This window comes from Capsella rubella, unplaced genomic scaffold (genome assembly GCF_000375325.1).
Source record: "Capsella rubella cultivar Monte Gargano unplaced genomic scaffold, Caprub1_0 scaffold_7, whole genome shotgun sequence".
Taxonomy (NCBI): domain Eukaryota; kingdom Viridiplantae; phylum Streptophyta; class Magnoliopsida; order Brassicales; family Brassicaceae; genus Capsella; species Capsella rubella.
In genome coordinates this window covers 8,537,708-8,562,027 of record NW_006238917.1, presented here as the reverse complement: position 1 = coordinate 8,562,027, position 24,320 = coordinate 8,537,708, and the positions used below count along the sequence as shown (strand labels likewise).

Here is a 24,320-nt window from a genome sequence, read left to right as displayed (position 1 = left end):
TGCTGACGTGTCACTAACTAAACCAAAAATCGAGCGGTTCAATTTTCTCGAAACCGGTTCGGTTAACACTCTTATTTCTCGAACTCTCCCTATCCCACTCCATCTTCTCCTTCTCATTCACAAATCCAGAAGAATTAGGGTTTATCTTCCCGCCGAAACTCACCGGAAATTGTCTCCGGCGTCTCTCAATTCGTTTTCCGGGTATACTAATATTTAGCTCTAAATGTATCTGCTCGATTTGTTTGATAGCTTTGTTCTTCTCTTTGAAATTAGGATATGACTATATAATTCTAATTAGGGATCGACACTACCAGATCGATTCAAGATTTTTGGAGAAAGACTTAGAATTTGATTACGTATGTTTTTGTATCTGAGGTTCAAAATGAGAAAGAGACTAAACAATTTTGTGGTTTTTATAGATTAATGGATGCATCAAGTCCTGCAGTTTTTGTGAATGGAGCTTTGTTGAGAAGGTTCATTGGTCAGAAAGTGAGAGCAGTGATTCAAGTGATGAGGTCAGACATTGGATCCGTGATTGGTAAGTCGACTGATGATCAACAGATTGTTGTTAAAGGTTCGCCTCAGCTGCCTCTGACTACTTACCTTGAGGTCATTGGAATTGCTGAGACTGACAACACCATAAGAGCTGAAGTTTGGACCAACTTTGGAGATAGTTTCGGTATGAAAATCTTAGCAAAAGTCCTTCCCTTTAAAGCTATGATTGAGTTTGATTGGTCTCTTCCTGTATATGATTTGCAAAATCCTTGTGTCTTGAGTTGGATCTGGTTTGCTTGCAGATGCACAGAACTACAATGAACTATGTAAGCTTGCAAATGGTGAGTTTAGACACATGTTCATCTAAATTACAGGGAAACTGGACGTGGGATCGAAGGTATTATCAAGTTGGAGATATTGTTGATATATCTAGCATTTGATATTTAGTGTTGAAGCTCTTCTGTTTCATCTTAGTTTCACGGTTGATCAATTGTTATTATGGTCTTTGATTTCTGATCATAGCTTTCAGAATTTAAGAGAAACTATTTTAGTTAATCTTAACTATGAATCATATGTTTCATTGAGTTAAAAAAAAGAAGAGAATCATATGTTTCTTATGTAACGTTTTGGTTCTATTTGCTTTTCTTTTGAGTACATCACTTTAGATTGTAAGTGGCCTAAAAAAGAGAAACAATACATCCAAACTAACAAATAAACACAGTTGTTAACAACAAAATTACACAGACAAATTCGAAGAAATGTTAAGGAATCCGAGGAGATCAGTAATTGTATTTTGTAAAACGTTGCAAGAAAATGTATTTCATCTCTTCCTCTTTGTACCTCTCTATCTACAGAAGCCCATAGGTGTGGCCCATCCAAGTTTTTCTACACGACATCATTGGAGACTGGTTTTGTTAAACCGGACTATTGCGAGATTAACCATCATGGAAGAATCATACACAGTTCACAAACCTTAAAACCTAAACCGAAGAGATTTTGTGACGAAGAAGAAGAAATCAGCCTTGGCAAAGGTGATTTTGCTTTGGTTGCTTTTGTATTTTGTGTGTGTTTCAGTGGAGGGTTTTAGATTTCTCTTTAGGGTTTTGACTGGTTTGAGCTTTTGTTTGGTTGGTACTGTTCTTCTTCGCCGCTGATTCGAGTAAATCATTACTCTTGCAATTGAATGTCATACGCGCTATTTCTTGGTTAATCGGTGTAGCCGTGTAAGGTTAGTGACTCATGTGTTAGAGGAAATCAAATCAATTGTTATTGTGAAGTTGAGAACTTTGTTATGGATTTGAGAATTCTGAAGTTTAAACCATTTACATAGGATCATTTTGTTTGTAGATTATTAGTTTTGCTCTGTGATAATACAAGTTTGGACTTGTGGGTGGCTTCAAAATCAGAACTTTAATACTTATTTTAACAACAACTTGGAGATTTTTCGTCTTTTTGTATTACTATTGCGTTCACTGTGAATATAACTGTGAAAGCGAGATCTAGCTGTTGATCTTTACATTGATCCTGAACCATTTGACCATTTGGATATAATCAGATTGAAACTTAGTCTGAGTATTCTCTTTCTTTAGTTTTTGAAGTTATGACAGAATTGCAAATGGAGGCAGAGACCAGTTCTTCTGTGCAGGAGTCTGTCTCGAAGCCTCAAGTCATTTACAGATGTAAGAAATGCCGAAGGATAGTAGCTGTTGAGGAAAACATTGTCCCGCATGAACCGGGTAAAGGTGAAGAATGCTTTGCTTGGAAAAAGAGAAGTGGGAACCCCGAACAAGTGCAATGCTCCTCGATCTTTGTCGAGCCTATGAAATGGATGCAGACAAGTGAGAACCTTTCTCTATATTGATTTATCTACTGTATGTCAACAAGAGTCTTTGCAGTTCTTTCTAATGAGTAAATGATCTTAACACTATTTGATTGTTACAGTACATGATGGATTAGTGGAAGAGAAGCTTCTCTGTCTGGGATGTAATGGTCGGTTAGGTTATTTCAACTGGTCTGGGATGCAATGTAGCTGCGGCGCGTGGGTTAATCCGGCTTTCCAGCTTAATAAAAGCCGAATAGACGAGTGTAAATCCGAGCCTAACCTTCCAAACCCAAACCTAAACACGGAAAGTGGTTGAAAAGAGAAGATGTTAATCCGGCTTTCCAGCTTAATAAAAGCCGAATAGAAGAGTATGAAGCTGAATATGGAACTTGATGAAATGAGAAGATATAAACTCTTGGATAACAGAAGATAAGATCAAATTAAGTCTTGTTGTAATTGAATACTCTAATGGGTTCATTTGGTTATAATTCCAACAGAGTTTATTTGCTTAATGTTAAAGTGTTCTTTAAAGTCAAAACAGTTATGTTCTTGTGTAATTTGCCATTCTAATTTTAGGAGACAGAGAGAAAAATAGGGGGAAGAAGGTTTACGCAATTGGAAACTAGAGGCTATAATTAAAAGAACTAACAAACTCACTAATTTATAATTAGCTAAAAATAACAAATGTTTTCTTGTATCTGTTTTTGTATAAAACCGAACTTCGTGGCTCTTGTGAATTAGTTGTCCTCTTCTCTAACATCTCAAGAAAGAAAACGATTACAAAGGAGAAGAGGTATCAAAAAAGACCAGAATCTTTCAACATTTTCAAACAAATGGCGTCCAAAGCCATCTTCTTCTTCTTTGTCTCCGCGGTGTGCCTCTCCTCTCTCGCGGGCGTGGCCATCGCTGATGCCGATGACTTTGACCGTTTCCAAATTCAGGGATCGGTTTATTGTGACACTTGCCGTGTCCAATTCGTTACCCGTCTCAGCAAATTCCTTGAAGGTAACATTTTCATACGTCTATTTACACAAACTACACATTGCTTATATTGTTAGTATGCAATTATGGTTATTCTAATTTCTACATTGTGTTCTTTAGGAGCGAAAGTGAAGCTAGAGTGCAGGAGCAGAGTAAACGGAACCGTGACCTTGACGGAAGAAGCCGTAACAGACAAGTCAGGAAGCTACAAAATGGAAGTGGCCGGTGACCACGAGGAGGAAGTTTGCGAGCTCGTCCTCCTCGAATCACCAGACAGTGATTGCAGTGACGTTAGCAAAGAGGCTTACCTACATAACGCCGCTAAGATCAGCCTGACCGCGAATGATGGAATCGTCTCCCACGAGACACGTATCGTTAACCCTCTCGGTTTCATGGTTAAGACCCCATCAGCTGAATGTCCCGCTGCATTCAAGGAGCTCGGAATCGTCCCTGACGTTACCTTCTAAATATGATGTCGACTTCAAGATCGTCATGTAATGATGTATTGTTTGTTTTCACTATAACCAGAAAAAAAAATGTAATTCGATAAAATACAAAAAGAAAATGCGGTAATTAAATAATTTATCATCTTTTTTAGGAGCGTCAAATTTAAATTTCTGATTTATAAATAGTGTTTGTTTTTTACATGAACAAGAAAGTTGAAATGACAAAGGAATGTACAATAACCAATAAGAATCATTATTAGATTCCTGTGATTTTATGTTCATCATGACAGTATCACCGATTTATCTTTCACCACCGTCATCTGTAGCTAATAGCCTAATTAACAGTGAAGGATTTGTTCTTTAGTCTCATGAGGCTAATGATCTAAGAGTCTACAACTAACGCAAATGATTAAGAGAACAAAAGACTGAGTGAGTTTTGCTATAAGTACCCGGGAGATTGATCTTGCGTTTTCTTCAGTACTGTGTTTGCGTCATCGTTTGCTTCAATACTGGGACTGCTTTTTGGTTGGTTCGGTGGCCAGTCACGGATGATCTCTGAGACAGATGGTTTGTATTCTGGTACTTGTTCTTGGTCCAGTCTTGAAGATGTGGACTGATGATCTACGGCATCGTAACATGGAAGATCAAGAAACGAACCAGAGAAAGAACCCATATCGCCATGCCTATTTCTTTCTCCAACTTGCTCCAAGCTTGATACAGTTTTTCTAGGGCTTTCATCAGATTCCCACAGCTCAGAATCCGACAAACAATTGTCTGAAACACAAGGAGATGACTGGCAAAAGGTATCGCTGTTGTCGTCGTCATCAGAGTTGCTAGCCTCTGGAACCAACTGAAACGAAGGGAACATATCCGCATTTTGCCCATTGTACTGAGTTTGGCTTGGGATTCTCAGTTTCAATTTGGGAACAGGAGAGGCGTCTTTTGGGTTGAATGATATTTTCATATGTTCAACCAAAGGTGATGAAGTAGGCGAGCCAAAGAGAGATGATTCATAATCCAATTGCTCCTCAAAGCTCGAGTCACCAAGAGTTTGTTGAGACTTGTCTCTGGTAGCTGCTACATTGGTATCATAGCTACTACTAGGTACGGATTCAAATTTGCAAGTTGAGGAAGAGTTTCCACGAAACCCAGCCATGAATAGTCTATGACTTAAGCCAAAGACTCTGAATGATGTTCCAGTGCTCTGTAGGTGAGAGGGACTCAGCATGTTACTGTGTTGTTGAGATGTAGGATCTGAAACAACTATCGGAAGTGAGCTCTTCTCAGTATTTTCAATAGATAGGCTCGATGATTCCTGCTTCCTTGTAGAAAGAACACTAGCTTTGTTGATCTCATTCTGTAAATGTTCGCTTGCAGAATTAGGCTCAGCAAAAACTGGAGGTTTCAATGGTGCAAGTCCAAGGAGTCCCCCATTGCTCCATATACTTACTGGTTCAACATTTGTACCATTTGAAAGAGATTCCCGGGTATCTAAAGAAATCATGAATGTACTACCACTAAAGGGAATTGTTCTATCAGCAGATTCTGATTCCAAGAAACCACTCTTCTGATTCATAGAGACATCAGATGCTGAGTAGGGTTCACCATACGCTGCACCTTCTTTCACCGAAATATTTTTAGCAGGAAGATCGGTTACCAAAGATGGTGGCGCAGCATGCATTTCAGGTTCTTTCAAAGAAGGATATGTGGAATCCGGGACTTCTGGTGAGAACTTTTGATCAAAAATAGCTTCTGCAAATAATAGAAGTGCGGCATCGTCCAAAAATACCTTCTGGTCAGGAATACCTTCCGCCAAAGCCAGATATGTAGCAGCAGGTTCTTTTGGCAGAATATCGTCGTCAGGAAAATGTTCTTTAGGGAAGGTTTTGTCGTGTGGACCAGTCTCTGTTATGGAGACAGGAGCTTCTGAGTCTGGGATCTTTTCATGAAAACCAGCTTCAGCCAAGGAATTATCCACGGCAAAATCATCAGGGAAGACTTTGTTGTGTGGACCAGTTACTATCATAGAACCTGGAGCTTCAAAGCCTGAGATATTTTCATCAAAAACAGCTTCTGCATCAGGTTCTTCCAGAGATATCTTTTCATCAGGTACAGCTTCTGCCAAAGACGAATATGCAGGCAAGGGTTTTTCTGGCAAGTTATTTTCCTTAGAAGCAGCTTCTGCCAACGACTGATATGTGACGCCAGGTTTGTCTGGGAAACTTCTTTCTTTGGGAACAGCTAATTCCAAAAAAGGATTTGTGCTACCAAGTTCTTCCTGTGAAATTTTCTCATGCGGAACAGATTCTTCTAAAGATGGATATGTGGAATCAGGAACTTCTAGTGACGAGATCTTTTCATCACCAACAGCTTCAGAAAATGATGGATGTGTGGCATCATCAAGTTCTTCTTCTTGCCAAATCTTTTCTTCCTGCGATTCAACCAAAGAAGGATACACTTCCAAAGATTCTTCTGGAAAGATTGTTTCAACAGGCGTGGCTTTTGTCAAAGGCACACATGTGGTAACAGGTTCTTCTGGCAAAATCCTTTCATCAGGAACAGCTACTGCCAAAAACGAATTTGTGCTAAGAAGTTCTTCATGTGAGGTTTTCTCGAGATGAACAGATTCTTCCAAAGACGGATATGTGGAACCATGCATTTCTAGTGGCGAATTCTTTTTATCACCAACAGTTTCAGAAAAAGATGGATGTGTGGCATCATCAGGTTCTTCATCTTGCAAGATCTTTTCTTCATACGATTCTTCCGAAGAAGGATATATTTCCGAAGATTTTTCAGGAATGATTGTCTCAATAGGCATGGCTTTTGCCAAAGGCAGACATGTGGTGATAGGTTCTTCAGGCGAAATCCTTTCATCAGGAACATCTACTGCCGAAAACGGAACTATGCCACTAGATTCTTCAAGTGAGATTTGCATATGAGGAATAGCTTCTGCCACAGACAAATTTGTTAAATCAAGAACTTCTGGTGCGATGTTTTCATCACTTTCAGTTTTGGCACAAGATGGATGTTTGGTATCATCAATTGTTTCTTGTGAGATCTTATATTTAGGCAATTGTTCCAAAGAAGCATACGCTTCTAACGGTTCTTCTGGCAAGCCTTCTTCAATAGACATACATGTGATGACTGGTCCCTCTGGCCTCTTATCTGGAATAGCTTCTGTGAAACATGGATCTATCCCAACATATTCTTCAACTGGGATTTGCTCTTGTAGTTCAGCTTCTGCCACAAGCAAATTTGTGGAATCAAGAAGTTCTGGTAAGATTTGTTCATTACTAACAGCTTCAAAAAGAGATGGATGTGTGGCATCATCAGCTTCTTCATGCAAAACCTTTTCTTCAGGCAATTCTGCCAGTGCAAGATACGTTTCCAAAGGTTTTTCTGGCAAGATTCCTTTAATTGCCGCATCGTTTGTCAAAGAGAGATATGGGATGCCGGGTTCTTCTGGCAATAACCTTTCATCAGGAATAGCTTCTGCCAAACACGGATTTATGCCCCCAACTTCTTCAAGTGAGATTTTCTCTTGCGGAAGAGCTTCTTCTAGTGACAAATTTGTGGACTCAGAAACTTCTGATGAGATTTCTTCATCATAAATAGCTTCAGACAGACGTGTGACATCATTAGTTTCCTCATGCGACATCTTCGCTTTAGACAATTCTACCAAGGAAGGATATGTTTCCAAAGATTTTTCTGGCAAGACTCCTTCAATTGCTGCCGCTTTTGTCAAAGAGAGACATGTGGGGACATTCTCTTCTGGCAAAAAAGTTTCATCAGGAATAGCTTTTGCCAAAAACGGATTTATGCCAACAAATTCTTCAACTGAGAGTTGCTCTTCTGGAAGAGATTCTTCCAGTGACACATTTGTGGAATTAGAAACTTCTGATAAGATTTCTTCATCACTAACAGCTTCCGATGGATCTGTGGCATCATCAGTTTCCTCGTGCAAAATATTTTCTTTAGGTAGTTCTCCAGGATATGTTTCCAAAAGCTCTTCTGCCAAGACCTTTTCAATGACCACGGATTTTGTCAAAGACAGATGAGTGGTAACAGGTTCTTCTGGCGAGAACCTTTCATCAGGATTAGCTTCTGCCAAATACGGATTTACGCCAACAAATTCTTCAAGTGGCATCTGCTCTTGTGGAATAGCTTCGGCCACAGACAAATATGTGGAAGTAAGAACTTCAGATGATAGATTTGCGTCTGGACCAGCTTTAGCACATGATGGATGTGTAGAACCAACAAATGTTTCTTGCAAGATCTTTTCTTTAGGCAGTTCTAACAAATAATGATGCTCTTCCAAAAGTTGTTCTGGGAAATTTTTTTCTATAGGCATAGCTTTTGTCAAAGACTGACATGTGGTGGCAGGTTCTTCTATTTCTTCTGTCAATAACCTTTCATCTGGAACAGATTTTACCAAACACGGATAGATCCCAACAGCTTCTTCAAGTGAGATTTTCTCTTGTGAATCAGCCTCTGGCACAGACAGATTTTTTGAATTATTTTCTTGGATAGCTTCGGAAAAAGATGGACGAGCTGTGTCAGGTTCTCCTGACGGGGTCATATTGTCATACACAGATTCTGCCACAGACAGAGTGCTGGGAAGAGATTTTCTAGGCAATATTTTTTCTTGGGGCAGGATTTCCGGTACATCTCGAACTGCCCTCGGCCAATCCTCACTCGAAAGCTCCATCCTTTCTGCAAAAGACGGAAATTTGGCAACAGACTCTCCTGGTGCGGTCTTTTCATGGGGAATAGCTTCTGCGAGAGATGGATGGTTGGCCAAATGTTCTTCTGGCAATATCTTTTCAGTAGGAATAGCATCTTTCAGTGACAGACATGAGGATGTCGGATATTCAGATGAGATATTTTCCTGAGTAGAGTCTCCTGCCAAAATGGGATGTGCAGCAACAGGTTCTTCTCGCAAAACTGCTATATTCGGAAAAGCTTCTTCAGCCAATAATGAAGGGCACTCTGCAAAAAATTCCCATGGCTTTTGAAAAGTCTCATCATAAGACAGAATTTTCCCACACACTGGATCTGAAAGGCAAAAGGAACCATTTGCATCATTAGGAAGGCAGGAACCTGAACAAGATTCATCTAGAGGGTTTTCATGGCGTGGAGCATGTGCCATTTGTTCATATGGTGTATCTTCTGATCCATCATTGTTGTCACTGTTAGCATCTTCCGAACAATATGTACTAACATCCCCAAAATAATGCTCTAGTTTCGGTTTTGGTACTCCATCAAGATCACTCTCTGATTCCGAATCAATTGTATTACGAGCATCCACAAACTCATCTACTTCACTTCCTTGTTCACTCTTATCTTCTCCTTCGCTCTCAAGTACTAGTGTTCCATCAATATTGTTGGCCTGGTTCTTACTCTCGTTTTCTTGCACAATATCTACCTCATCAAACAAAATATGCGTCCTATCAAAGTCCTTTTGATTTTGCCTACCCCTGTCTGGTGTTTCTGGACCAAATTTTGACTCATGCATCTCAGACACTTCTTCAACTTTGCTGCTTTTCTTTTCCATAGGTTCAAGTTTTTCTTTTTTCTTTTCACGAGAAACAGAGACACAAGGCCCATGTAGGTCTTCTGAGGGGCTATATAGGATATTATCATCTACAACACCTGTGCACCCTTCAGGAACAGCTGAACCTATTCTATCAGCAGGTTGTAAGGACCCAGACAGATAACCCTCTACTAGCTTCACTTCAGGCTTATTAACAGGACTTTGATTGATGACATACTCAATATATCCTGAACCAGTAATAGAATCACGAGCTTTTGATGACTCTTGAAAATCTGATTGTACTTGTGCTTCACTTTGTTCTTGCACATCTAACTGTCCTTGCAGATGAGATTGGTCCATGATATCAGATAATTCCTGCATATTAGAGCTACGTGGCATGTCAACTGTGGACGTACTCTGAGATGTTGTCTGTCTGTCATCAGTAAGAGAACTGAGATGAGGCCTGTAGAAAAACTCAGGTCAGCAAATGTAATAGTCAAGATCTACTATACTATACGTTTGTATTTTTCAAATCACCCACCCATTAGTTTCATCCGATGTAGATACTGCATTTGATCTGCAAATGTTTCTTTGTGGTAATCTTTTTTTCTGTCATTTTAGCGAAGCACAAATCAGATATAAAATTATTTATTCCGCCAAAAAAGCACAACAATAAGGAACCACTCTTAGAATGGTTCAGCCAGCATAACATAAATCCACTAAGATAATTACAAACCTTTCGCTTGCGGTGAGCTTGATCTCTCTGGACCTTGATATCGTCTGCTTTATTGGGGTTGCCTAATTTTTTTCTAAAGAATGTTGGGTCAGAGTATTTTCTCAGACACGATCCAGGACCACCTATAGAAAATCTGCAAGAAGGAAGAAAATTAGTCACTTCAGAATAAAGATTTAATGCATTATTTTCTATACATATTAGGACTGAACTAAAAGCTTGTCCCTTACCTATCAAGCAGATGCAAAGGAGGAGGATCTCTGCATTGTTCATAACTTTCCATAACACACAGTGGCAAATCACTCTGCACAAAATGACTATGTCCATTCCTTATACGAGGATGCCACTCAGAGCCTACAGCAGAAACAAAAATGAAAAACTAAGATATTTTCTGTACAAAAGATCACAAAAATATGTCATGCAATTTTGGAGGTAATATGATCATAAATCTTCCATCCCTCTACACAAGTGAAGTGCAGGATAAGACAGCAAGTGTGTAACAAAACCAAAAAAATAAAGGCATAAAGAACCTTCAAAACAGAAACTCAAAAATAAGACCAGAGGCCTATAGATGAGAGGTGTGAAGCCATACCTGCGGTATATGCAAAATGTATGTGGCTTGTCTGTGACAACACAGCCTTTTCAAGAGGTGACAGCGCTGACTCTATCCGCCTAACACGGCCTGTCAATTTCTGACACCTTGACGCTGTAACAGTCACTTCTTCTTGTATGCCATTAAATACTTCTGCGGAAAATCTACATGTAAGAAATGCCACCTGGTTAAAGAACTCTCTATCAGTTAACATTTGCTTTGAGCAAATTATGTTTCATTTTAAAAAAAGGATTTTGATGACGGGAGAGTTAAAATCTTCTTGGAAAACGAACTGTGTCACTTCACTAATCTCCTTGTGTAGACAACAACCAAAATGACTCGTAATTCCTGGTTCCCATTACGAAACTTCAATTTCTCATCAACTAATAACTATAGATTAGACGTTTACACAAATTAGCAATCTTTACTTCATTTCAACTGCTAGTATTAAAGCAAATGGTCCTACACTCCAGTTAACTATGTTGAGGTACCACCATGACATTCAGTAATCAACACTTTACTTAACTCAGAGTCAATTAAATAGTTACTAGCTCCAGGAACTGAGCTTTAAATCAAAACTATTGCAAAAAAGCCCTAAACCCACCTGACGCAAATCAAAATATAGAAACGTTACTGAAACCCTTAGTACAATCGAGCTAAAGATAAAATTGATGAGCTAATACTAATCCTAATCACAAGAAACAGCTTCGAAACCTACGAAATCAGCTAAAAACATCCGAATTCAAAAAATCTTATTCTTGTATGCAACAGTGGGAAAAAAAAAACGAGAAACTTACTCGGCGAGATCGCCTAACTGACGAAGTATGCCGATGAGTCCAGCAACTTCAACAGCGCCGAGAATCGCCTTGGGTTCCTCATTTTCCACGGCGGCGCTGCGATTCAGCTCAGGGCCACCTAAGCTTAGCTCGTTCCGTATCTTGAACCTCACCAACGGCATTGTCTCTCTCTCTCTCTCTCTCACGCAGAAAATGAAACTGAGAGCTTAATAATAAATAAAATAAAAGCTGTGAGTCCTGTGACCACCGATTAAATCAATTTGACTCTTCTTCTTTATTAATACTGTAGTTTGAAACCTGCCCCTAATTAAAGCTTCTGAGATGAATCATAATTAGACGAAGCTTAAAGTTTGATTCTTTATGCTCATTTGTGTGTACATTTGATTTTCAGCTTTTCCAGATAATTTTTTGTCACTTTCTTCTTTTCTTAAACCTCTCACGTCCGAAATCTTTTTTCTCCGAACTATATGGGCCTAAGTTACCAACATGTATATGGGCCTTTATTGGGTTTATAGTTACATTACTGGGCATTTTACAATTTACAAAGAAGCTAAAACAACTTCTTTTTTTTTGTTTCTTACCTATAGTGTTTTTACAAATTTAATATTAAAATAACAAATTAATTTAGAAAAATATTAACCAATGAGTGATTTAATCTTCCTTTTATATAATGGATATTCTTGTCATTTAAATATTCATATATAGTGGTTAAGTATTTCTTTCTTTCTTTCTTTTTGCAAAAAAAAGTAAATTTTGTCATTAAAAATGAAACTAGTTTAAACTTACATTGTAATTGTAGGATTATAACTTTGGAGATGTTTTATGGTAAAAAATATCTAAAAAACGGAAGCATAAATTTTAAATTGATTTCGGTGTATCTATCTAACCAAAACATTGTAATAGAAGGATAGAAGAAACGATCAGATTTTGATCGTTTTTAGAATTTGTTGCGGAAGATAAAAAGCGATTGCAAATAGAAAGACTAGAACTATGGTCTTCTGCTATAACATATTTTGGGTATTCTAGTTGGTATTAGTGATTCCAAAATCTTTACATACTTTGGGTATTCTAGTTGGTATAAATATATATATATATATATATATTTATATATTAAACGGATTATGGAACAAATAAAGGTAGCAATGGAATAACATATTCATTTCAATGGTTTTTCTTTCCATTAACTTAAAAGAAGAAAGATGATTGATTATTAGTCACGACTTACGCCATCATTTCATCATTTCGTATCAAAACTAAAGGAAAAACTACAAAAATATAAAAAATACAATCTAAAGACATTCTTGTAACTTTTCTCAACATATAAAAAAGAGAAGGCAATAATTCTCGTTTAAGGGCAACCATAAAACACACACACATTACGATTTTATCGAAATAATACCATACTAAGATATGATCCCAGGTGAAAAAAACAGATGGACCCAAGTCCACGTGAATTTTTTAAATTTATTCTCTTTTTTTTCTTTGTAATTTTTTGTTTTTGGTATCGAGTGGATTTCTCTATTGATGTTTTGGACACAAAAGTATATCGAAAGATATATTACCCCACACAAGATCTTCTCTTACAAAATCTTGTCTACATTATGCTTTTTTTTTTTACTTAGGGTTTACCTCGTCTGATTTCTGTAATTTCTCCGGTCACCGGAATCTTGATTTTAATTTCACCGGCTGGTTATATTTTTATTCCCGACAAAGGGTACTAAAATCTGTGTATCTTAAATTATATGCTTGTCTTTAATTATTATGTCTTCTCTTTTATGTCATTTTTATAAGTTTCATGCTTTTTAGGTATTTCTGTCTTCCAACTTATTCGTTTGAACTACTAGTACTACTTCTTGTCCATGACCATGAGAAGCCACAGTTTACATATACTACCATATTATAGTAGGGTTTTCTTCTTCTCTTTTTTTGTCAGCAACACATTTGTAGTTAATTTTCTAATGAATAAGTTTTGTATATATATATCAATCATATATATTCACACGTACGTATTCATGTAATATAGTGACATTGAATTCTACCTTAAGGATTGTAAAGCAATATCTAAACTCTAAAAGGAGAAGAGCGTGGATTATTTTCTCCTTTTTAATATTAGATTCATATGTAAGGTAATGGAAACCAATATATTATGCGTCGTCCACTTTCAAACATATTTATGCTTAAGCAATCACTCATTCTATAGTAATTGGAGATATGTTATTATATAGTGTCAATATATTCCATGTATATATACAAACTACGTTCTGCTTATATATGAATTATGGTGTCACTATTTCTTTATATTTCACGTATGTATATGAAAAGTACTTTTATATAAATCATCACAAATTGGAATAACGTTGTAAGAAAAAAAAAAATAGTAGGTGTAATACTCACTAATCTATTGTTAATGGCTATTGCTACGAGTAGGAAAAGATGATGACGGTCATCATCATTCATCAACGTTATTATTGTAATTATGTGATTATAAATTTCTTATGTATAAAGTTATAGGTATAATAGGCTACATAATTCAACAATAGCCACTAAATTAAGCAAGTTGGAGAAATAAATTAATAAAACCATTATTAAAACTTATAATGATTGATTTGGTTTGCTAGTCGTACAATGGATAGCTTAAACTAATATTTCTCAGGGCATTTTAAAAAGAAGAGTATATCATAACAGTGTGTAGATTAAAATAGCCACATCAGTGACCAAAACAAATAATTAACAAACCAAATAAAATAACAAATTTTCATATTTTAGAATAAAATTTTATAAAGGAACAAGAGCACCATCTCACAGAGGTCCCATCCATTGAAATATATTCTCTCTTTTTTGCTCTTTATAATAATAATCTGTACTAATTTGTAACGTATATTATTACAAAGTCGATATTTGAATTGTTTGTGTGTACGTTGAGAAACTATTTTTTTCCTTGGATGATGACAAAAAAAGTTTAAGAAAGTAACGTGTGAACATAACAACATTAACAAAATACAAACATGATATATAAATCCAATATATGAAATAGGATAAAATCTCCTTGAATAGATCTTCTTTCTATTGTCAAACTCTATATACATTGGCCATTCGGATATATAAATATTTGTTGTCTGTAAGTAAAAATAATAGAGCTTTCACATCATCTAAATAATTAGTAAGATAATCAGAATCATTTTTTTTATAAAAATTTATCGTTTTATAACGACGAATGGATATTTTAAATTTTGTTTTGTTGTAAATAGATGGAATCAAGATCACTATTCAATAATTTATAGAGATTTGCATGATATTTGCATATAGTTAATAGTTATCATTTATTTAGCTATTACATATAACCTATTTAGTTACAAGAATAAATAAGAAATGAGTTAACTCAATTAGTGATATGTCTGATTTTAATTATGTTACGTGCGTACGTGGAAAACTAAACACTAGTTTTAAAAATGGTAAAAGATATATCATATAAGCCTAGTTTACAAACTATATAACAAAGATTTTGATATTCGCATGAAATGATAAGAATTTACATTTGTAACTTATAATAGTAACCTAAATATATACGTAGTAATCATTTTTTCGTGAATAATTTCTATCGTCGTTCCATTATTTCTCAGTATCTCTCTTTATTTCCCCTTACTTTATTGTCGCTTTTAAACCTTCTTCAATTTGCTCACAAACCAAAAATATAATACCAAACAACAACATACAAAAAAAAAAAAAAATCAGAAATATTCCCCTAATAATGTCTTCGGACAATCACACACCGACGAAAGATCCACCGGATCATCCATCTTCATCTTCCAACCACCACAAGCAACCGCTTCCTCCTCAACCGCAGCAACCGCTAAGCCGCTACGAATCGCAGAAACGCCGCGATTGGAACACGTTCATCCAATACCTAAAATCGCAGAATCCACCGTTGATGATGTCTCAGTTCGACTACACCCACGTGCTAAGTTTCCTAAGGTACTTAGATCAGTTTGGTAAGACCAAAGTACATCAACAAGCTTGTGTCTTCTTCGGACAGCCCGATCCACCAGGACCATGTACGTGTCCTCTCAAACAAGCTTGGGGAAGCCTAGATGCTTTGATCGGAAGGTTGAGAGCTGCTTACGAGGAACACGGTGGCGGGTCACCTGATACTAACCCGTTTGCAAACGGGTCGATCCGGGTTCACCTGAGGGAAGTGAGAGAATCTCAAGCCAAGGCTCGTGGGATTCCATACAGGAAGAAGAAGAGGAGAAAGATTAAAAACGACGTCGTTGCTATCAAGAAGGATGTTGCAAACTCTTCGGTTCTTAATCAGTCGTCTACTTGATAATTATATCATATTAAAACAATTTCCAATATAGGTAATCAATTTAAATTCTCTTTTATATTTTAAATTTAAAGTTTCGTAAGATCTTTTTTTATTATTGAAAATTTTCTCTCTGGATATCTAGACCACAAAACTTAAAATATCGGATTAATAATATAGTGATTGATGATTACACAACAGTTTCCTGATTTTCTATGAATATTTATCCCTAATGCGTGTGTGTAGAGGAAGAATACTTTAAAATGTTTGTTAGTCCTATTGATATACTAATTTGGTACCCAAAATCACCTAAGATTAAGGGATAATAATCTTTAAAATGTTGTTTTCTGTTTGTTTTATTTTGCTATTAGGGTGTGTGCTAACTGTTAATGTAAATGACATAACATCTATGTACGTTGCATGCATCATGATGTATCAACATACACTGGTACACATGTTGGAATTCACAAGTAGGTAAATAATGTTTTCTTGTATTACATGTATATAATTAAGTATTGCTTTTACGTATGTGTGCATACGTATACAATTTGTAGTTATATACCTATATTACAAGGTCTACCCCAATTCTATAAATAATGAAGAGAAAACTAGTTGAACCAGACACCCAGCATTGCCAAATGAGGATCAATGCATGTACCAAACCGATCGAACTTAGGATCGAACCAGCACTATATATATTGATCAGTTGTTAGGAGTAGACAGATAAAGATCCTAATAATAAGTCTCCATATTCCATAATCCCAGTATTAAGAAGTTAAAACGATCGAGTCAGTAGAAAGTGTATTCAGAAACCCTAGATCCCGGAGTAGCTATGTGTACGAACTTTAGTTAATGTATATATGTTTTTGTAGCTAGCTATAAATATAATTAACCATATATAGGATCCATAGACCACAGTATATATTTAATAATAATGGCATGGAGCCATGGAGTCATGATTTTAAGGATAAGCTAGTTTTATAAGATTCCATATATATAGTGCCATGTTTCTTTGTAAACTGTTATACATGGTTTTGGATATTGGTTACTTACAAAACGCAAGGTAGTGGAAACTAGTGTTAATTCATGAAATGTTGAAGTGGAAAATAGCGTTAATTCATGAAAAGTTGAAGTATCCTTTTATGTATATTGGACCATCGGATAGATAAAAATTGATTGCAGGCCTTTTTTTTTATATCAACACAAGGTAGTGAACTCCATTCACAGCAACTTCCATTACTGCCGAACTTTTTTTCTTCTTAATTAGTAACAAAAAAAGTTGATACGGTTGTGAAATGATTTGTCAATGATGCTGGTATAATATGGTTAGGAGGGTGATATATTGTTGTGTCGCCTTCAATATACATACAAGGATACTCCAACTTTGCGACCCTAAAAGTATCCTTCTACTTACGACCCTCCACACATAATATAATTTGAGCTTGAAAAAACAATCGTATCAAACGTAAATTTAAGTAGCCTCTACTCTCTAGGATAGGAAAGGTATGAGAGGAGAAGTGGCTCACCGTATCATACCATTTAAGAGTGATACTTGCTCCATGAAGGCAACCTCTGCTACCCGACATATGCGAAGTCAGGTGAAGAAAAATTGCCTACTGGTTTTTTAATCTTGCTAGCTTACGTAATATAGAGAAAAAAAGTTTGAGAGATACCAAAACTGCGAATATGTTTTTGATCACGAGCCAAACCATAAACAAATATATCGGTAAAGCTAGTGATACAAATGTATTCACTCCAAGACGCTTTATATGAAAATTTGGACGTTGAATCGTGATCATGTCTCTATATGTTCTCTCGAGAATGATATAGAATATGTGCCTCATCTGATGGTTTCTAAACAATGTCATGAAAATCATGGTTTCTAAGAGAAGAAGAATATGAATTATATATATAAAAAAAAGAAAAAAAAACAATCATTATATATTTTTAATACATAAATCCAAATATAGTTTACCGCCATCTAGGCGAAAATCTTGTGTTACTGGATTATGATAACTCATGTTTTAGAAATTGTTCAAGTTAGCAACTGTGTAAATATTGTAATAAATTTTCACAAGTACTGTAGATTATAAAATAAACAACATGGAATTGACTCAAGTTTGTAAAAGGATGTTGTGGCCTGTGGACAATGCAATCATCGAAGTCTGGGCTTAATTGGCCACATTGGGCCTTCTCTTTAGTAGGCAACAGAGCCACGGTATGTGTTTGTGAAGGGAACCAAACAATAAAAGATAGATTCTTTGTTTTTTTTTTTCAGGTCGGCAACCAATTGAGATTAAAAAATTTAAAATAGTCTTGTTTGTAAGTAAACAAGTGTATGTTTCACAAAAACTCAATTGTATGCTTTTCGGTTTAAATGACATCTGTATTTTAGCTCGTGGGAAAAGACAATTCTGAATCTATATTTAGCTCTCAAAACATTGCTGCAGCAAACTTCCAAATTAGACCGTTCGACTATAATACTGTATCATCATATAATATTTTGAACCATGAATAGTAATATAACTTATGATCATCATGATGACCACGTTCCGCAGTTTAGTACGTAGGATATTTGTATGTATACCATTTTATTTTTGTTTAATGGCAAATATTAAAACGAGAGAAAAACCTTTACAGAGGGGTTTGTTAAAACTTAAAAGAATTGTCGAAAAGGTGGGTATATAACTATATATATCATTATATCTTAAATGGAAACGTGGCCTAGTTGCCCAGTCAACATAAGTCATGGGTTTAACCCATGCTTTCCTTGGTGTGAAGTCTAAATGAGGGTCGTTGCATCAGAAGATATTTGTATACTACTCTTATGAGTTAATGAAACAAGAATTACAGTACTTTTAAACAAATTTACATAACACAGTTGCATATATGTTTAACTTTGTCTTTGAAAGCAGTTGCGTACGTGCATTTGAGTGTAAAGGGTTAATTAACACCAATCGTATAATAAACTCCTAAATATACCGACATGATTTTATTATAAAAAAAAAGTTCAAAATATTGCAGTGTAAACCGTGTAGTTTATATTGTAAAATGTTTTTTTGTTAGTATATAGTAAGAAGAACCCGAATCGAACTCAAAAGTTTCATATAACATGACGAATTCGTATAAAAATAATAATAAATAATAAAAATATCGTAGTCGGTGTTTTGCATAATTCATTTATATTTATATGTGAGTTCGTTGGATACGTTTTAGAACTTAACAAGTCATACGGAAAATCTAAAGTTAGCTAGACACGGAAACATTTGTCGATAAAAGACAAAATCATATAACCAAGAAAAAAAAAGATGGAAAGTTCTAAGCAAAAACGATGTCATTCTAGCGTAGTGGAAACCATTGAAGCACCATTGCCACTAGTGTGGTCAATACTACGTCGGTTCGACAAACCACAGGCTTACCAACGTTTCGTCAAAAGTTGCACTATGCGCTCCTGCATCGGCAAAGAAAGTGGAGGACAAGGCTCCGTCCGGGACGTGACGTTAGTCTCCGGCCTTCCAGCGGATTTCAGCACGGAGAGGCTCGATGAGCTTGACGATGAATCTCACGTGATGGTTGTTAGTATCATCGGCGGTAACCATAGGCTTGCTAATTACAGATCGAAGATAACGGTGGCTGAGTCTTCGTCGGTAGTGGGTGAGAAGACGGTGGTGGTGGAGAGTTATGTGGTGGATGTGCCAGAAGGAAATAGCGTGGAAGAGACTATATTTTTTGTTGATAACATCATTCGGTATAACCTTTCATCACTTGCTAAGCTCACAAAGAAGATGATGGGATAAGCTATATATTATCTAATCGACCAACTATTATAGTTATAAGTCGTTGGATTTTTAGTGTAGTAGTATTATTTTGTTAGCATTAAAATAAATTGTTTATGTGGTTTTCCTTGTATACATGCATGTCTCTCTTTTCTCGTACTATATGTTCTAAGATTGATTGTGTTAGGTAAGTATTGTTATTTAGCCAGAACACACGCTGGTTCACTCATAGTCTCTTCTTACAGACAGTTCGCCAGTGTAAAAAAAAAGTTATGCATTGCTGCTACATTTTAGTCTTCTCTTTGTTGTTTTCTTTAGTTAATGTGATATTGTAAAAGGTTGAAACACATTTACAATATCGTGACAAAGTTGGTGAAAAGAGACAAAGGAGAGAGTTTTTTTGGGCCATATTGAAATGGGCCTGTTCGAAGCTTGAATATATTGGTGTGGGGGCGGGCAGTGTAAAAAAGAGTGGTTGCCACGTGAAAGGATACTTATTCCATTGTCTCTTTCCTTTGCCGCAGTTTAAGGGATTTTGGTCAACTAAACTTAATTCACTTTTTTTTTTTTTTTTGCTTTCCTAAAAAAAAAAGAACAAAAAACAAAGTAGAAAAGAGATGCAGAAATTTAAATCGATTTGTCCTCTAATGGAAGTATTTCACTATTTTTCATCGGTTGCTACAAATTTAGAATAAAATGTTTGCCTGGTCAGTTCGGTAATAGTTAGTACTTAGTAGTAGGACTATAATTTGAGACACTTTTGGAGTTTGGTTTTTTAGTACATCACTGATGATTTAAAATCAAAGCTTTTAGTATTAGAGATAGGAAAGAAGTGACCGAGTAATGTTTGGTTTTTTTGCTTTTCTTCAAAGGATTATTAAACTTATAAATACTAGTATCAGAATTTGTAATAGAATTATAACAGTTAAATGTTTATTTGTGTGTTATTACTTATTACAAGAATTTTTAAGAGTGTTTACCGTCAACGTCAACGCCAACGCCGTTAGTCGTTTACCAATGTTTCTCTTAAATTGGGTTTTTTGGAGGGAATGTTGTGTGCAACTTTGTTTTTATTTTTTTGATCAAAAGGTTTTCATGTCGTTTGCAACTTTTAAATAATTAATTAATCTAAAATCAAGGCCAATCAATCAATAACTATCATCATCCGTCGAGGCGATGCCGCGACTTTTCTTCAAAAGGCTTATATAAAAAGTCTACAAAACAAATTAGTGCATTCGGGTAAATGGAAAATAAAAATTTAGTGCAAATATCGCCTCGACTTTTCTTCAAAAGACTTATAAAAGTCTAGAAAAACGAATTAATTATAGTATCAAATTAGTGCATTCGAGGGTAAATGGGAAAAAATTAGTGCAGCATAAGAAAACGTTTGTGACTTTGTGTGGCTCGGAAAAGGACAGGACAGAACATGTGTTACATTTACCAAAGTCGGTCCACTTCACTAGTGCTTTGTTTGGCCTCACATTCATGTCTTTTCCCAACTTTTTTTATTTTTCTTGTTTCATTACTTTTAGAACTTTGAAGACTAGTTGGAAACTTGAATCACAAACTACTACTTCTCCTCACGTTTTTGCCTATTGATTAATTCACGTTAATTCAACCTCTATGGAGCCAAACTTTGTGTCTGATCTACTTGTAGTACTATTCTTCTAATGTCTCTAACGACGTCGTTTTTTATTCACATCACATGAATATTCTCCAACAACAAAAACAAAAGTAGTTGTTCTCATCATTAAATTTCAATCAAAATCTTTGTGGGGGATGGGATTTGTTATGAGTCTCAATTATACAAAATGAAAACATAAGATCAAAAGCAAAAGTCTCTTTTATTGACATTTTCTTTAGTCACTCACACTTGTTATTAGATTCATCTTCTATTTTCCTAAACTCCAGCCTTCAATCTCGCTCCTAGACATTCGCTAATATATACTACATTATATTTTATTTTTATATCTCTATTATTATTGTTTTTTCCTGTTCTTTTTTTTTTTACTTTAATAAGAAGAACAACTACAATCTCAAAACACACACCAGAAGCTGATTCTTGATTGAACTAAGTTGAGGTATTTCAACAGCTTCCATATTTCTTTGATCCTCTTCTTGTAGTTCTTTACTTTTTATTCTTCTTTTTTTTTTTTTTCAAGAATGGAGGGGAAGAAGTTGAATTTGTATGCTCCATTACCATCGATTAGGCGACTTCCGTCTAACATAGCGTATTCGGGTGAACTAGAGTTCACGAAGACGACGATCACAAGACCGGAGCTTCGATCATGTATGAGTACAAAACAAGAAACGCCGGTTTTTGTATTACCAGACCAGAGCTTTGATCATCTGACCGAATCAGCTTCAGTTCCTTTTGTGTGGGAACAAATCCCCGGTACACCAAAAGATGACATGGCTACATTGATTCAAGAATCAGGTTTACTAGAAACCGATGAAGAAGAAGATGAAGATGAAGATTTGGATACGGTTCCTTCAAATGAAAGCTTCTCTATTAACTGCAGCACAAGTGGAGTCAGCGAGATCGAGAAGAATGATGAGAAATCCGACGGTGATGATGAGAGATCTAGAGAAAGTCTAGATCTCATGATGTCTAGATTCTTACCAGCTGCTAAAGCAATGGCTCTTCAGAAACATCAGAAACATCAATCTTCTTCATACAACTCTTCAGAGCAGAAGCAAATCACTCAGACCAGAGAAGCTCTTGTAACTCGCCAAAGAAGTCAATTAGCCGCAGAACATGAACATTTCGCCATTGTTCAGAGCCTTTATGATGATTTAAACACTGATGATGAAGATGGAGATGATGAAGATGACGACGATGATGATGCTGATGATTATGGTTATGGTGCTCCCAAGATCTACCCTAATGTTACCAAGAAAGCTTGCGGATTCTTGCCAAGGCTTTGTGCAAAGAACTCATTCAAGTTTCTAAACCCGGTTCCTCTGGGTTCAGTATCATCGAACCAGTCAATGAAACATTCGGGTGAACAAACCGGTTTACCAAACTGGTCAACTAGGCGTCTCTCCGGTTTTATATCTCCATACCGAACATCTTGTTCAAATTCCGGTTTTCTCGGAACTCCGGACAAACCAGAGGACTTCAAAAGAAGGCTAAACAGAGGAATGAGCAAGTCTCAAGAACTGTATCCAAGAAGAGAGATTCTTCCTAATTATTCAAACTCTGGTGAAATCAAAACGTTTAGAAACTCGATCTCAACTCCTTCGAGGATCCAACGGACGACAATCCCCGACTCGAGGTTTCTTGTGGAGGAAGTAAACAGAAGAAGAAACAACAACAGGTCAGGGAATCTTCTCAAAACATCCCCGGTTTACACGCCGGCGATTTCTCCTCCGCCGTTACCGGAAACTCCATCTCGGCCTTGGCTCCGACGAACCCTCCTCCCGCCCGTGAACCCTAGACCATACGGAGTCGTTTTAAGTCAAGTTGGTACCAAGAAACCAGATCAAGAAGTTCTTGAATCTACGAAATGGGAAACAATCGTTAAAACATCGTACGTTCACAACGATCACACTCGTTATTCTCAGGTATTAAGTTAAATTAATACTCTTTTGAACATTTTGGTTCTTTCAAAAATCCAAATGTATTTATCTTTTTCTTTGTGTAAAAATTATATGCAGGAGCTGATTGTTCATCCATCTCGCCAGCAAAACTCATAAAACCAAACACAATTACTTTTTTTATTTTTTGACAGTACAAATAAATAGTTTTAAGGTTTGCCTCTTATTTTTCATGTAGGCAAACACAAAATTTGTACCCGAGATTGATTCTTTGTGTTTCGATTCTTTTCGTGAGTGTGTGTTTGTGTGTGTTATAAGTTATAAGTTATAACTGTGGCGTTTGTTTTTCCGACCACATGGTTTGTAGTTGAAGAGATTATTATGTTATTGATGTTTGATGAAATATGGATTCCTTACCGAACTGGTTCTGACTTATCCTGTTTAGACCGGCACAATTACACAACATAACTACACATAACCATGCTGATCCATAGTATCGATCCCATAACTTTAACATTTTGTCTCTACAAGTTGTTTTTTTTTCTTTTTTTTCCCCCGTTAGATCCAATTAGAAACCGACGAAACATCTGGCGGCGCTCACGCTGATAAAACTCCAGCCAAAATATTATTTAAAAACACAATCAGAATTACCATATTAACACTAGGAGCTATCTTTCTCTAAAATGCATATCTATATAATATAAGTTTTTGATTGACTTTAAAATTCTTGATATCAGTTGCAATAGTTTTGACATTTTTGATCATGACGGAAGAGAATATATTAACAAGTAATGGGAGGCATGTAGTGTGTGTAGTGATGATGTTCATGCACATCAATTGAAAAATAAAAACACTTATTATGTGTGGAAATTCTCATTTTACATAACCGTCCGATTAACGATATCCAACGATCACAAAGATTCACTATTTTATTACAGGCCCTATTAGTAAAGGCATATTAAGAGGCAGGCACGTCCCATATAAGTCCTGTTGAAGTCGATTTTTAAAAACTAGCTAAAATTAAAAAATGCATTATGTACGTATGAAGCAAGGTGATGTGGCTTAGTGCAGTAAGGATAATTAATTTTGTTTTTTAAAAAAATCCAAAAGTAAATTAGTACAAGGAATGAATTAGGGGTTGTGAAATTGGAATTTTTTTTCCGAAACAATTAAAAAAGAAAACAAATTATCGCAAAGAGAGAGAGAGAAGAGAAGGGGAAGAAGAAAAGGGAAGAGGGAGGAGAGAAGAAGGCACCACCCTTTGGCCCTGGAGAGACCAAAGATGGTCGAAGAGAGAAAACT

At 36.1% G+C, this 24,320-nt stretch overlaps 7 protein-coding genes across 11 annotated transcripts; 6 read left to right on the top strand and 1 right to left on the bottom strand.

Moving 5' to 3' along the window:
• Positions 1 to 99: 99 nt before the first annotated feature.
• Positions 100 to 1,117, top strand: LOC17880309 (replication protein A 14 kDa subunit B). The gene is made up of 3 exons (XM_006282413.2): positions 100 to 201; positions 420 to 679; positions 798 to 1,117. Exons 2-3 carry the CDS (start codon positions 424 to 426, stop codon positions 860 to 862), a joined length of 321 nt encoding a protein of 106 aa, XP_006282475.2. The 5' UTR covers positions 100 to 201; positions 420 to 423; the 3' UTR covers positions 863 to 1,117.
• A 288-nt stretch (positions 1,118 to 1,405) lies between these two features.
• On the top strand, positions 1,406 to 2,855 carry LOC17880421 (probable inactive dual specificity protein phosphatase-like At4g18593). 2 transcript variants are annotated; one of them, XM_006284651.2, is made up of 3 exons: positions 1,406 to 1,526; positions 2,085 to 2,333; positions 2,437 to 2,855. In XM_006284651.2, the coding sequence occupies exons 2-3, from the start codon at positions 2,096 to 2,098 to the stop codon at positions 2,631 to 2,633; spliced, it is 435 nt and encodes a 144-aa protein (XP_006284713.1). In that variant the 5' UTR covers positions 1,406 to 1,526; positions 2,085 to 2,095; the 3' UTR covers positions 2,634 to 2,855. The 2 variants fall into 2 exon arrangements, with proteins under 2 accessions (XP_006284713.1, XP_006284712.1); XM_006284650.2 differs by having other exon boundaries at positions 1,409 to 1,723.
• An 87-nt stretch (positions 2,856 to 2,942) lies between these two features.
• On the top strand, positions 2,943 to 3,780 carry LOC17877634 (pollen-specific protein-like At4g18596). The gene is made up of 2 exons (XM_006284879.2): positions 2,943 to 3,322; positions 3,419 to 3,780. Exons 1-2 carry the CDS (start codon positions 3,151 to 3,153, stop codon positions 3,763 to 3,765), a joined length of 519 nt encoding a protein of 172 aa, XP_006284941.1. The 5' UTR covers positions 2,943 to 3,150; the 3' UTR covers positions 3,766 to 3,780.
• LOC17877588 (scar-like domain-containing protein WAVE 5) lies at positions 3,727 to 11,694 on the bottom strand. 2 transcript variants are annotated; one of them, XM_023779526.1, is made up of 7 exons: positions 11,400 to 11,694; positions 10,603 to 10,766; positions 10,241 to 10,364; positions 10,014 to 10,146; positions 9,819 to 9,886; positions 4,194 to 9,740; positions 3,727 to 3,816 (listed from the first exon to the last, which is right to left on the bottom strand). In XM_023779526.1, exons 1-7 carry the CDS (start codon positions 11,558 to 11,560, stop codon positions 3,789 to 3,791), a joined length of 6,225 nt encoding a protein of 2,074 aa, XP_023635294.1. In that variant the 5' UTR covers positions 11,561 to 11,694; the 3' UTR covers positions 3,727 to 3,788. The 2 variants fall into 2 exon arrangements, with proteins under 2 accessions (XP_023635294.1, XP_023635293.1); XM_023779525.1 differs by lacking the exon at positions 3,727 to 3,816 and adding an exon at positions 3,872 to 4,078.
• Positions 11,695 to 14,921: 3,227 nt separating this feature from the next.
• On the top strand, positions 14,922 to 15,835 carry LOC17880884 (protein LIGHT-DEPENDENT SHORT HYPOCOTYLS 9). The gene has a single exon (XM_006286084.2). It carries the CDS (start codon positions 15,148 to 15,150, stop codon positions 15,721 to 15,723), a length of 576 nt encoding a protein of 191 aa, XP_006286146.1. The 5' UTR covers positions 14,922 to 15,147; the 3' UTR covers positions 15,724 to 15,835.
• Positions 15,836 to 19,010: 3,175 nt separating this feature from the next.
• Positions 19,011 to 19,499, top strand: LOC17878521 (abscisic acid receptor PYL13). Its single transcript, XM_006285344.1, has one exon. The coding sequence runs from the start codon at positions 19,011 to 19,013 to the stop codon at positions 19,497 to 19,499; it is 489 nt and encodes a 162-aa protein (XP_006285406.1).
• A 2,007-nt stretch (positions 19,500 to 21,506) lies between these two features.
• On the top strand, positions 21,507 to 23,439 carry LOC17880555. 3 transcript variants are annotated; one of them, XM_023779341.1, is made up of 3 exons: positions 21,507 to 21,559; positions 21,648 to 23,045; positions 23,139 to 23,439. In XM_023779341.1, exons 2-3 carry the CDS (start codon positions 21,771 to 21,773, stop codon positions 23,175 to 23,177), a joined length of 1,314 nt encoding a protein of 437 aa, XP_023635109.1. In that variant the 5' UTR covers positions 21,507 to 21,559; positions 21,648 to 21,770; the 3' UTR covers positions 23,178 to 23,439. The 3 variants fall into 3 exon arrangements, with proteins under 3 accessions (XP_023635109.1, XP_006283652.1, XP_023635108.1); XM_006283590.2 differs by having other exon boundaries at positions 21,535 to 21,559; positions 21,641 to 23,045; XM_023779340.1 differs by lacking the exon at positions 21,507 to 21,559 and having other exon boundaries at positions 21,585 to 23,045.
• The last annotated feature ends 881 nt before the right edge of the window (positions 23,440 to 24,320 follow it).

Excerpts from the sequence above, each read along its gene's own strand:
- LOC17880421 (XM_006284651.2), top strand. The coding sequence starts at position 2,096 with ATGACAGAATTGCAAATGGAGGCAGAGACCAGTTCTTCTGTGCAGGAG. Across the intron at positions 2,334-2,436 it reads TATGAAATGGATGCAGACAA|TACATGATGGATTAGTGGAA; the intron begins GTGAGAACCTTT and ends TGATTGTTACAG.
- LOC17880309 (XM_006282413.2), top strand. The coding sequence starts at position 424 with ATGGATGCATCAAGTCCTGCAGTTTTTGTGAATGGAGCTTTGTTGAGA. Across the intron at positions 680-797 it reads CAACTTTGGAGATAGTTTCG|ATGCACAGAACTACAATGAA; the intron begins GTATGAAAATCT and ends GTTTGCTTGCAG.
- LOC17878521 (XM_006285344.1), top strand. The coding sequence starts at position 19,011 with ATGGAAAGTTCTAAGCAAAAACGATGTCATTCTAGCGTAGTGGAAACC.
- LOC17880555 (XM_006283590.2), top strand. The coding sequence starts at position 21,642 with ATGGAGGGGAAGAAGTTGAATTTGTATGCTCCATTACCATCGATTAGG. Across the intron at positions 23,046-23,138 it reads ATCACACTCGTTATTCTCAG|GAGCTGATTGTTCATCCATC; the intron begins GTATTAAGTTAA and ends AATTATATGCAG.
- LOC17877588 (XM_023779525.1), bottom strand. The coding sequence starts at position 11,560 with ATGCCGTTGGTGAGGTTCAAGATACGGAACGAGCTAAGCTTAGGTGGC. Across the intron at positions 10,365-10,602 it reads ACATTTTGCATATACCGCAG|GCTCTGAGTGGCATCCTCGT; the intron begins GTATGGCTTCAC and ends TTTCTGCTGTAG. Across the intron at positions 10,147-10,240 it reads CCTTTGCATCTGCTTGATAG|ATTTTCTATAGGTGGTCCTG; the intron begins GTAAGGGACAAG and ends TCCTTCTTGCAG.
- LOC17877634 (XM_006284879.2), top strand. The coding sequence starts at position 3,151 with ATGGCGTCCAAAGCCATCTTCTTCTTCTTTGTCTCCGCGGTGTGCCTC. Across the intron at positions 3,323-3,418 it reads TCTCAGCAAATTCCTTGAAG|GAGCGAAAGTGAAGCTAGAG; the intron begins GTAACATTTTCA and ends TGTGTTCTTTAG.
- LOC17880884 (XM_006286084.2), top strand. The coding sequence starts at position 15,148 with ATGTCTTCGGACAATCACACACCGACGAAAGATCCACCGGATCATCCA.